The sequence below is a fragment of the Rhipicephalus sanguineus genome, chromosome 1 (genome assembly GCF_013339695.2).
Source record: "Rhipicephalus sanguineus isolate Rsan-2018 chromosome 1, BIME_Rsan_1.4, whole genome shotgun sequence".
Classification (NCBI taxonomy): Eukaryota; Metazoa; Arthropoda; class Arachnida; order Ixodida; family Ixodidae; genus Rhipicephalus; species Rhipicephalus sanguineus.
The window spans coordinates 136,895,568-136,908,419 of record NC_051176.1 but is presented as its reverse complement, the minus strand read 5'-3'; the positions used below and the strand labels follow the sequence as shown (position 1 = coordinate 136,908,419).

Sequence of the window (12,852 nt, the reverse complement as noted above, 5' to 3'; positions counted from 1 at the left end):
AGTGATGTTAGTCGGGCGGCTCCATTTGCGTAATTTTACTTTACGTTGTTTTATAGTTATTGCGTTGTCTAACATTGTCATTTTTAGCAACGCTTGATCTATTGTGCAACGCCTCCATAATTCTTTTACAAGGTTCTGGATTACGGAAAGGAAAACCTTCTATAATTCACGGTACTGCGTTGAATTGTCGTGCTTTCCTGTATCATCGTTGAACATTTTTTGTTAACTGGTGTACAAACGAATACGTAAGTAAAAATACGTATCGTAAGCTTTCTAATTTCTTTTGTACAACAGCTATCAGCAGTCATTACATGGGATGTTTACTCGTGTCGTTTTAAGCGTTTTAGACAACCTTCCAATGACAACTATCATGTAAGAGAAAAGGAGTACCCGGCAGCACAAATACGCACCAACCTCTCCTTGAACACACTTAATAAAGAAAAAAAGAAAAGAAAAGCCAACACAATGGTATACTAACACCACGAGTCGGACATGATACCGTAGCTGTGGCCAAGGACAATGGACACCAAACTGAAGAAACGCAGTCCATGAATAAAGCCTAGATCAAAGTCACCGGCATTCCTTTGGCGCGTGACGGCAATGATAGCACGGGTGTTGTGCAGCGCTGAGAAGGAGGTGAGACACTTCAGCCATGTGCCTAGAAAACAACAACACGTACTTAAACATTTGTATATAATACTGAACACTTCATGTAAATAACGATGGCACATTTTTGGTGAGATGCGGCGATCGCTGCCGCTGAATGTGCACCACTGAATATGGTGCTTTAATAAGCCTACATACTGGCTCGCTAAGTCACCGCTGCTGCACAAGAAGCTTCTACTTAAAGATACATAAATTGGAGGTTGGTTACTTGTGATGCCACTTAAACGACGGATTAACATGTGCATGGCTGATTAGATATTCTGTCTTACTCAATCTGCGGATTCCTGCCTCTTATCTCTTGTTAATTTTTTTTTTACTCTTTGCGTACATCTTTCTGTCGTTTACAGTAAACTTGAGTTGCTAAGGGCGCGTCGTTCTGTTTTATTCCCGAATACCTGTTGTCGTTTTTTTCCGCTCTGCATTTCATAACAGACATCTATGTCACAATAAAAACTGGCGGGAAAAATAGCATCTATAAGGGAAGCAGCATTTCGACTGTAGCGTGTGATGAGCTGCTGTTACACGGATTTTAATTAAAGATATAATATTCGAGACACAGGAACAGGACAAAGTGGACCACGTCTATTTTTCTTTGTGTTTACGAGAAAGATATACGATTTATATCTATAATTACTTGTGCATGCCACGTATAAGGATCTGTTCGAACAGATCCATGTCCATTGTAAGTAAAACAAGCGCTCTGAACGATCCAGTTATCAAGGTTGTACCTCAGGTACTGAGCCATCACTTTAATCGATGGAGATATAGCACTATAATGGTCTCATTTTCTGACTGCGCTACACGTAAATAAAAGAAGGAAAAGGCACGTCGGATTACCCAGCCTTCTCATATTAAAGATCATCTGTGTGTATGGCACTGGTTGGAGCAATTTCGGTCGATCACATGACCACCACAGTAAAGATCACTTTGATCTTTCAGCGCATATTGCCCTGAAGTTAACTTCAATTAACCTAACTTTCGATTCAATTGTGAAGACACATAATATAGATGAATGAAACGAATAAGGTCGGTTTCAGTACGTACAGTCTTCAGTCTTCTAAGTATACCTTGCTCTATAGAGCCGTGTATACTTTATAAAGTCATGTATACTTAGAAGAAATGCATTAGAAATTCTACCGCATGCTCTAGCGAGGCAGTGAGAGACACAGTGTGTTCGTTACAAACTTACTCTGGCCACCCTTCTCAGTCTTTTTTCTAGATGCGACGTAGATTTCGACGACAGTTCCAGCTCCAACGAGGACTCCAATGACAGCCAAGAAGGATCTTAGTAATGAAAATGAGGATGTGTTAGCACTGATCATGGAGTTCCCTGCTGAATGTGTTTTTTTAGCTTGAAATGACCACGATGCGACAAGCTCACTACAACCAAATCTGCTCTCGGCTGTAAACCTCCACTCAACATTACAAAGTAACATTTATGATAAGAACACGAATCCGTGAAGCGTAGATTGTTCTCCATGTAGAGCTCGTAGTTGCAAGCATACACGTTAGTACTTTCATGTATATTCAAATCACTGACGGAAAAATAAATGCGAATTACGCAGAATCATCAAAATTGGCTATAAACAGGTGTGGGAATTCCAGTGCGCGTTACCGTGATTAACATCACCTATATGGCTCTGAAAAAGGTCAACATTCGACTGCTGACCCGAAGGTCGCGGGATCGAATCCGGGCCGCGGCGGCTGCATTTTCGATGGAGGCGAAAATGTTTGAGACCCGTGTACTTAGATTTAGGTGCACGTTAAAGAACCCCAGGTGTTCGAAATTTCCGGAGCCCTCCACTACGGCGTCTCTCATAATCATAGCTTGGTTTTGGGACGTTAAACCCCAGATATTATTATTCAGGTCAACATTAATAGCATGTACACTTCTTATCATATCTGCTGCAGCTGCTCAGTGTTAAAAAAATGTCCATTGCTGATTAAAATAAAAGTCATTAATTCATAAATGTTGTGGAGCAGAATATATACGTTCTTAATTGTATAAGTCATGTATAGCTGATACTCACATTATCGCGATCTGGCCAGGGGTCATCACCATGTCGTCGATCGTTGCGCAGCTTTCTACTTCAATTCGAAGCATTTTGGGCCTCACTGCAGTCAGTTAGTTTGGGAAGAATGTGAAAATATATATATGAAAATGAACAACGTTTTTTTTGTGATTACTGGTATTAAATAGAGAAATAGAGAAGGTAAATTCTGGATTAAATAGAGAAAAAAATATGTATTTGTTTTGGAGCCTCATCGTTGCCAATATCCGCATCTGTCCACGCTTCTGCACAAAATTCTTAAGTGCAACGCCTGGTTTTCAGCACTCTATGTGACGATCGATCAATGAAAACAGTAGCAACTGCAATTAGCAAGTGTCACGGTAGTAATGTGGCTACCTGGAGTTACTAAATAGGTATATTAAATGTTGTGGCAAGCATTTACTACCTCAAAATAATGTGCCACTACTATTTTTAAAGAGTGATAGCTTCGCAAACTACATTAAGCAAAATATAAGCGAGTACAACTGCAATGCAGCATTCATTTGAACGTGAAACACATGGGCGAAGTAACATGGCAAACGCCTATGACAACCAGAAAAAAGAATTCATTCAACGAAGGGTAACTACGTTTGGAGAAAGTCTAAGCGAAAGTGCCAAATGGCTTCAAAATTTCTATGCGAACCAAAAATAAAAATTAGGTTATTGCGCTTGGAAACTGGACGGCGAACTATAAGAGACAGTATATGAAGAGAAGTGTTCCGGATTATAGTTTCGATCACGGGGAACACCTGCAGCCTATGCTTACATCTCGGTAGATACGGGTCGATAAGGTTCCTTATTTGCTTCCTCTTCAGAAATACAAGACGTTGATCAACCTTGCATTTTTCAAGAAAGAGAGTACTATGAATGATATGTCTGTTTTTGTAGTTGCTCCCTGTGTACAACGAGGTCCTCCCCAACTATTGTACTCTAAAGTTTATATGTATATAACAAAAACGGTTACTTGTGTAGACTCTGTACGTTAACTTTCTTTGTAGCGAACCGCTCTACTTGACTGTCTACCGGTGCTGTAGTAGCAAGCCGGAGTGAACTGCATCACGCAGTGACGTATTGATGGGTCAGCCGCTTTGGAAGGACTCCCGCTTGCTATGTCACGTAGGTAGAATGGATAAAGAGAGACCTTTATAATTAGTAACATGGCAATTATAATAGCCTACGTGTCTTGCGGTTTCTTCCAATTTCTTCTCACGCTCATTTCACGTTTTTTTCTGCCCCGTTTCGCTCTCGTATTAAAAAAAACTCTCATAACTCGCTTACTATACAAAACACGAAGCAGTAGCCAATGCCTACTCCGTGCCGCTCACGCCTCTTCTCGTACGCACAGATAAACGAAATGTCATCGATGTCGCGCGAGATTCTTATCCAGCGTCAACGTAAGTGGTACTCTGAAGATAGTGAAAACTGTACAAAATTCCGAAGGCCGTTTGACGGCCAACTCAAATAGTTTTTTGTTGAGATTTTGGTTAAAATGAGAGCTACAGTAACGATTCTTGTTATTTCCATCCTTCTTCCGTTCTTTCTTCATTTATTCTTGCTGAATTTTATTATATATACACCACTGCAGATAGAGGCAACTTTTTTACTTCAAGCCTAAATAAGAGTGCCGGAATTGATTCCTATTTGACCCGTCATCCTGAGCTCCGGCTCCGGTTTGAGTGTCTCTGCATTTCTTTTAATTTACCTACCATCCCCGGTCCATTCCTTCGCGCAACTCCTTTTTTTGGAAATCAGACTCTTCTTGTATTACCACGTTTTCATCACCGAGCAATCATTTATTACATAATTCTGTGCTTCGTGCCTTCCCTGTTGTAGACCTCAGCGTCGATTGTCAGCTTGCCATTTCTTTATAGTTAGGTGAAGAGCCACTGATGTCTTTTCCTTCAAGAAGATTCCGGCCCTTCTGCCCGCATCATCCATCGCTCTGCCCTGCTCTCAAACGGTTCATATTCTCTGTACAGCATTTGTCCTGGCATTAACCACGAATGGTTTACTTTAATAGAGCAAGAAAAAAACCTTTGTAAATTGATTCGTGTATCTTCCTAAATTGAAATGCTTGTTCTTGCCTGCATCGATGATGGCCTGCAGGTCTTGTTTGTTGCAGTCGTCGGTGATGCAGACGCCAAGGCGTGTCACGGGGACTTCGTCAATAAAAAAGTAATCCGTGTATTGCTTAATCTGGAAGTAGAAGGAAAAAGTGATTTTGTGCAGAGGTCCACGTAAAAAGAATTAATGCATAAAGCTGGCATTCATGCTACTGCCATTTGGTTAGGTGGGGCCACAAAAACGCCCCATTGCATCCGAAGAAACGCAATGGTTCGTTATGAACCATTACGACAATCACTTTGGCCACCTCGAACAGCCATATCCCGTTACTGAACCAATTATGTGAATCTGGCTTGACGTAAGAGTTACGTGGAAATGCCCCGAGCAACGGCGGACCGCGAAAGGCAAACATAAAAAAAATACATAATTTACTGCCTTGAAAAGACATGTTTTTAAGTGCCGCGTTTTGTAAATAGATAGGCCAGGGGCATTACGCAGTCAGCGTCACACTTAAAACGCTTGAGAAGAACACGGAAAACCTACGACCGATGTGGGGCGTGGGACGGTGTTTGCGTAGCTATGCACCGAACGTTTTTTTTCTTTTCCGTTAAACTCACGAAACACTATGGGATTATGTTACGCCGCTTGCGTACATGCGGTGATTCTGTGAGGAACACCAGTTCGGGAATTCTTTTAAGGGGGTCTATATAGAATATGGCCAGGGGCGTAGCCAAGGGGGGGGGGTTGGGGGGGGTTCAAACTCCCCCCCCCCCCCCGAAATTTTTCAGTTTTGCTTGCGTATATATACACGCACACATACAAACGCACGCACGAACATACATGAAGTATGGTTGAACCCCCCCCCCCCCCCCCGAAAAAAATTTCTGGCTACGCCCCTGAATATGGCGGTGCAAGCACTCGAAAGCCACACGATAAATTGAAAAGCCCCGTTTATCTGTGTCGACAGTCGGATAATTCGTGTGACTATAAACATGTAGCACTTCTTCAAAACATGCTAATGTAACGTCATTAAAACAGTGTATTATGCTGTCTCGCATTCTTTTATTGCTTTTTTTTACGGTGCGTTTTTGTTCCCCTTAAACGCAATGCGTCCGTGTGTAAGTGAGAAAAACCGTTCGTCGATTTACTGGAAGCTATTACACGCCATATACACTGTACTAAGCAATGCGTTCCGATTGATGGAATGCTTACCAGTGGGTGCAGCACGTCAAGCGACGCGAGACGCTGTTTGAGGGCGCGGTTCTGTTTGAGATGGAATAGCACGCTGCAGTATTGGCCGTGAGTCACTTGTATACCGTAGCTGTCGTGCACTACGGTTTCTAGACACTCGTCGAATGCGCCCAGATCAGCCTTGGTGGCCTGCAGCAGCCCCGATGGATACTTTCCAGATGCGTCGAACACTGCAAGATGAAGAAAACAAAAACTCCATTGTTGCGTGGAGAGAAGGGGCCTCTGCAACCAAGTGTGAGAAAAGCAGAGGAGGAAAACATAAAAGCAAGAAAACAATTCAGGCGAGCTCTTCCGTGGTGCCGCAGTGCATTTGCACTCGCCGTCTGCTGCTTCCACTGTTGCGATGCTATTTCTTAAAGTGTGGGCGTCGAGGATTGACGCAGCGGTTTTATTTCTAAAATGGGCAGAATTAAACATGCGTCTTCCAGACTACTTTGTGGCAGGCGTCGATATTTGGCGACAAGACCCGCGGTTTCAAAACAAGTATGCGTACACCTATAGTGCCACGTGAATTAAAATATCCTTCCTAATAAGCGGAGATCTGTGGTCACTTGAGATGACAAAGGAAGTAAACCAAACAGAGCTGGTATGGTTACAGCGGTGCTGACACGAATAACCAGTCTTTTCTCAATTGCAGTTATCGCCCTGACGAGACCACAATGACGCCCTGTGTTAGTACTCGTAAATGAACCCTCGCACTGCCTTAACAATGCTGAAATAGTCAAATCATTCTCGCTCATCTTAAGGAACTGATGAAGGCGTACCAAAAGTGCCGCAATAGCCCGTCGCAGAAACTTGTGCTAGAGATGCGTCTAACAGCAGTTATTGGTCGACAGGGCGTGAAAACATATGAAGGCGTAGTCGAAATACTATATTCATTCAGTTATACTAGTACCGAGGTAATTGGGGCATTCGGCGATAGAAGTTGTCATGCGGAGCACCTTGCTGAAGGCAGCAATTGAATTTGCCACTTTCTTCGCAGTACTACACATTTAAAGATTTCTTTATCTGAGGAGTAGTGCGGACCAACTAGCTTCCGCCACTCCCCACTTAAATGCTGGTAAGATTGCCGTCATGGACGCAGTGCACTATTATTATCGCCACAACTATCGTTCAACTGTGTGTCTTGCCAACATCAGCCCTTACATTTATGAAGGTAAGCACATTTTGCACACTAAATCACATATTTAAAGACAAGTGGCCGCCGCGGTGGCCCAGTGATTACGGTGCTCGGCTGCTGACCTCAAAGACGTGGGTTCGATCCCAGTCGCGGCGGTCGTATTTTGATGGAGACGAAATACCAGAGACCCATGTACTGTGCTGTGCAAGTACACCTTAAAGAACACCAGGTGGCCAAATTATCTGGAGCCTTCAACTACGGCGTCACACATAGCCTGAATTACTTTGGGACTTTAAAGCCCGTAAATGAACTTGTTGCAGTCAGCAGCCCGTTTCCTTCATCCTTTGAAGAGTAGACCCTTATAGCCTGAGAGTTGAGCCAATATCTATTCAAATGTTCTTACTGTAAAAAAATAGGTGGGAACGGCTGTCGAGCCACGCAGTTTACAAGGCATATTATGGACAGTATTTGGCGACGATACCACAGTAGAACGTAGGGGCATTATTATTCGTGCCCAATTGAAATTCAGTACGCTGGAACGCCAGGAATGTATGTACATCCTGCAGTTGTTATAGAAGAATTCAGTATTTTTTTTTTTTCTGGATGTTATCTGATATGTTCCGGATTTAATGAACGGCACCCAAGAAAAGTGTTCTGCTACACGACAGCAAGGAAAGTGGAAGCTTGTTGCGAGCTGCCTAGATTGATGCAACGTTTACGAATCGCTAGCTTAGTGCATACACGTGAAAACAATAAATAATCGTGGTATCGGCGCGCAGGGACAGTCGGGTCATGAATCACTGCCATGCAGGAAAAACCAAAAGGCTTGGGGCAGAACGCCCTCATCGCTTTACCGCTCGAATTTTGATGAACGGCGATCAGGGGCAAACAGCCGTGGCACGTCCACCGTAAAATGCCGGTGTTCTGAGTGGTTTATCCTTTGTGCTGCAGGGCATAACACGTTGTCGCAAAGCGAACAAACATGTAATCCCAACCGTTTGTGCTGGCCCTTCTTATCTCTCATCAATTCTCAGTGATTGTGGTTAAAGGCTAGGAAAGACCCTTATTTCTACAACCCATCAAAGAGCACGGCTCAGCGTCGTGAGGGCAAGGAGAGTGGAAGACAGAAGACAGCGGAAAGGAGAAGCCACTTTCTCGAGACGAGTACCGACGCAACCGAGCGCCAGGTCGTGGTACCCCTCTCCCCTTGAGAAAAAAAAAAAAACCGGTGGGTGACCGGCGGCACTGGGAATCCAACCCAATAGATACATAGAGGTGCAGCGCTAAAGGAAAGATAAACTCTGAATTCTAGCATTGAGAGAGGAAGTGCGGTTCACCCACGGTCAGCAACATTTTTCTTGGAATGTTCACACTGAATCGCCGACGGGAGAAAGAAAACACGAGAGAGGAACGAATCGTGCGCATAGTATGAAGCGCCTGAAGCATCGACCCTGTTGAGCCCGTCGAGGTTCAATCCGTCTTTGTCAAAACTATGGAGCAAGCGCGTTCCTATCGCCATTCGTAGGGATGGTGACAGTGAAGGTCAGTGGCGCACAGTTAATGTCGCGATGAAGAAAGAAGTCAATGAGGACGCATGTAACAGAACGACGCGAGCTCCCGCAGTATACGGGACAACAGATGCGGTCATTCTTTTTGGATGAAGCACCGAGAAGGAGCCGGTTATGGAGCAACGCATAAACGCACTTCGGAAACACCCCGGACGCTCGTTCCAAGTACTTCGTCTAACGATGCACGCGCGCTGTCGACGCACGATATAAAAGAACTACGACTCTTAGAGTGAACGAACGGGGAGGGGCAGCATTCATGAGGAAAGTTACGTTAATGCTCCCACGTTTACACGACGAAAGCGGCTGACGCTGACACTTAACCAAGCGATATGAAGAATTTTACAAAGGCTCCTGGTGTTGTGAAGACTTAAGCACCTTATATTATCGACGTTAGTAACAAACTTGGTGCGGGTGTGGCACAAGCATTTTGCTCCGTTAAGACCGTTATAATACGCCCTGCTGCAACGGCTGAACGCCGGCCGAAGGGAGGGTAGTTGGGATTATTTGGTGTAAACGCTCATATAATGAAAACGTCAAAAATCATGAAGCGTGTAATGAAATAGATGCGAATGGGTTCTGTCGTGTTTTTCTCTTTCTTTTTCGGAAGAAATGATCGAATACTACAACTCTTCACTGGACCTGCCGCAACTGTCTTTTGTGCTGATGTGTTCTTTTTCTGCTAAAAAGAAGCATCAGTTGTCGAAACTTGTTTACTGTATAATGCAACCATAAACTCGATTTACATTGATTATAGGTGTAACAACCACATGCAGTGTTTTGGGAAGGTCGGTAAAGGCTTTGAGGTGGCCTCGAATAAATTTAAGCACTGCTGCTGTACATTATCATCAGAGCAAAGTGTTACAGTGGAGTGTAGAAAAAATCCAACGGAGTAGTCAGCTCTGTGATGCAAGCGTTTCGTAGCAGTGACGTAGATGTTGGTGCCTTGTTTCTGAAAGTATTTGGAAGCATTAAGTTGCAAACTTACATCGCCGTAACAATGTTAATCATTCATTGAGCATGTGCAGGTAAAGTTTTTATAAGCCTATAGTTTTCTAGATGGGAAGTGAGGGAAACCTAGATGGGAAGTGAGAGAAACGTACAAGGTTCCATAGGGTAGGTATGATAATTTACTTTTGTGTAATTTCCGCACAGCCAGGATCGTAGAGATAAAAATATGGCTGTAACAGGCTATTATGGCTTTTTTCTCTCTGTGTGTGTGCGTGTGCGTGTGTGTGTGTGTGTGTGTGTGTGTGTGTGTGTGTGTGTGTGTGTGTGTGTGTGTGTGTGTGTGTGTGTGTGTGTGTGTGTGTGTGTGTGTGTGTGTGTGTGTGTGTGTGTGTGTGTGTGTGTGTGTGTGTGTGTGAAAGAGAGAGAGAGAGAGAGAGTCCTCAGAGAATGAAAACAGCGCTTTAGTTTACCTTGCTATGAGTTGGCGATCCTCTGTAGAGATTCCGACGCTTCAGCATTAATGAGTGTGCGAGTGAACGACCGCTTCATCACGTCGTAGATGAGAAGAGAGAAACTACGGTGTTCCATAGCGTTGTACGTGAATATATATTGTTGGCCACTTTCATTAACTCTTCGGAAAATAGTCTCAAAATTAGGCACTTAAATTAGGCAATTAAAATTAAAATTGCCACGTTGTTCAACCCGGACTGATGTGACAGACGGCAGAGAAGCGATGGTCGTCTCTCCTATCGCGATAGGAGGCCCAACTCCTAACTGAATCAAACCCTTTGCAAAAAATTGTTCATCCAGTAGCAAATTCCGGACTTTGCCGGCCTTCGTATTTGAAACGGATCCAGCACTTTTTGTGTCTCGCTTTTTTTGTAACTAAATGTGGTGGTACATCCATTTACGTAGCTGTCATAGGAAAATAAGTTATAGCTTATGCCATGGGTTTTCTATACAGTCAGAATATGCACAGAAAGCATAAGGTTCGCGTTTGCAACGACGAGATATTGGTCGAAAACATGGACAGGCTGCTCGCGTCGAGTGCGACGCAATAAGGAACGTAGGCGAACGAAAATTGGCACAATGCTTTGAGAGGCCACAAAAACCGAAGACTAAACCTATTAAGGAGAGGCAGAATTGGGCAATTATGAAAGTGAACAGCTCCGTGCAGGTTGATGAATTGAGCGACTAATTTCTCGCCGGAGCCTCCATCTACGGCTCGGCTTCAATATAGAATTTCCAAACGTTAACCAATCATTACCACGTTTTCTGTTACCCAATATTTGAGAAAGTTGCATTAAAATATATGTCGAAGCGGAGTTGCCTAAGAAATTGATTTTTTTTTTTTTCAGCTATAGCTAGCCCTTGTGTTGCCAGGTAGCGTAGGTTAACTTGTGCAGTGCTGACCGTCGAGATAGTTGCGATCAGCTTAGCGGTAAGCTGGTCACCTGACGACACACGAATGTGTCTGCGTCGCTGGATGAATTCTGAGTAACCGGAAATGGTAGTGTCTAAAAGGGCAATTTATAAAGGGTCATCTGAAACAATTAATCACTGTGAATAAATATAAATTGATTGTCCTTCAACACAAGACACTTCTCCCACGATAAAAGCTGAGGCACTCAAGTGTGACCGCTCTGTGTGCGTGCTAAATTACAAATTGGGGGCATCGTGGCAAATAAAGGATTTTCTGCAAACTTAGTGCTCATACTGCTGACCTGCTTCGTGAACTGCACGTGGCCTCGCTCGGCTTGCCTCCTATGCTTGACGGCCGCCACAAGTAGCGCGATGTTAACTTGCTTGATTAAGTTAGGGGAGCGGAGGCATTGTTAGCGATCACACTGTCTTGAATATAAGAGCACTTTTGCCATGAAAGCACGCTTGTATTCAATGACAGCGCAGAGCGCTTCTTCGACGCATGTAGAAGTAACAAAGAGAAACCACAAGCCCTAAGACCGAAACAAGGTGTTTTTAAATGTCATAAAAACGAACTCCAACAAAGAGATTTGCCGTGAGCATGAGGAGAAATGTTTCAATTTAAGATATTACATCATTTTCAAAAGTGCTTTAAGTCTTAAAAACTACGTCGCGACGAAATTATAGTGTAAGCTCTTGCTCGTAACAGGGGCATAGTTTGCGAAAACATCATCAGGGATAAAGGATTTTTTTGCATCTGTATGCCTGAAAATGTTTTCTTGAAACCAGCGAGATTTCAGAATACCGTAATAATTGTTGTGCTGGCACAGGTGTGACTTATATAATAAAATCTGGTGTTGATCCACGGCTACAAACTCGACTTACTACTTACTAACAACGAAAATGTTGCGGCACCGTTCTGAATGTCACTGAACGCAGTAGTCACTATGCGAAGATTTATCTTTTATAACTTTGATGGTTAGCTCAAGTACAAAAGCACCTGCTCTCCATCAAATGACATCGTGCATCGCGCCAACATCATCGCTTTTGATGCTGCTTCATCTCCACGAGGATGCGTGCGATGCTCATTAACCAGGCGTTAGATATCGTTTTGTTTTGCTCTAGTTGACCACACAGTTTCTAAGATTCTAGCTGCCAAAAAACAAGAGAAAAAAAAGAAAACGTTCTGCCTACTTACATTTCAGTGCCCACGGCTCGAGGTTCTGGAATCCTCGCATCAGCCGGAATAGACCGACGCTGCATTCGGGCCTCACGTCGGCCTCGAGGAGCTTCCTCCTGAGAGACGATGGCATGCTGGCGAACAAGCGGGCCACAGTATCTCGTAGCACCTGTTCGTAGTTGGGTTCATCGTCCGCTGTCGTGGTGGGCGCTGTTGGTGACGTCGAGTCTGGGTCGGTGGTACTTGTATAGTTCTCTACCGGCGAGGCATGTGTCACAAGTGGCAGCAGAACACATGCCACCAAGATAAAAAGGCAAGTCGATGACGGGCCACTGGTGGTTCTCTTCTTCGCAGTCAGAGACGCCATCGCGTGCGGATGTTCAGAAGAATGGACTATGTCGATCCCTCGGAGAAACGCGATCTGAACTTTCTGCAAATGGCCAGCTTACGGGAGCACAACGGCTCGCGTTGCAAAGAAATCGTAGCTAGAACCGGAGGAACCGACGAAGCAACGGGAAGCTATGAGGTCATATGTCACGCCCGTGCTCTCGTACTTAGGAGTTTATGTCGTGAGCAGAGAAT

At 44.0% G+C, this 12,852-nt stretch overlaps 1 protein-coding gene across 1 annotated transcript; it reads right to left on the bottom strand.

Moving 5' to 3' along the window:
- Positions 1 to 4,618: 4,618 nt before the first annotated feature.
- Positions 4,619 to 12,649, bottom strand: LOC125757034 (uncharacterized). Its single transcript, XM_049412106.1, has 4 exons — positions 12,289 to 12,649; positions 5,994 to 6,202; positions 4,802 to 4,913; positions 4,619 to 4,704 (listed from the first exon to the last, which is right to left on the bottom strand). The coding sequence occupies exons 1-4, from the start codon at positions 12,635 to 12,637 to the stop codon at positions 4,619 to 4,621; spliced, it is 756 nt and encodes a 251-aa protein (XP_049268063.1). The 5' UTR covers positions 12,638 to 12,649.
- Positions 12,650 to 12,852: the final 203 nt, after the last annotated feature.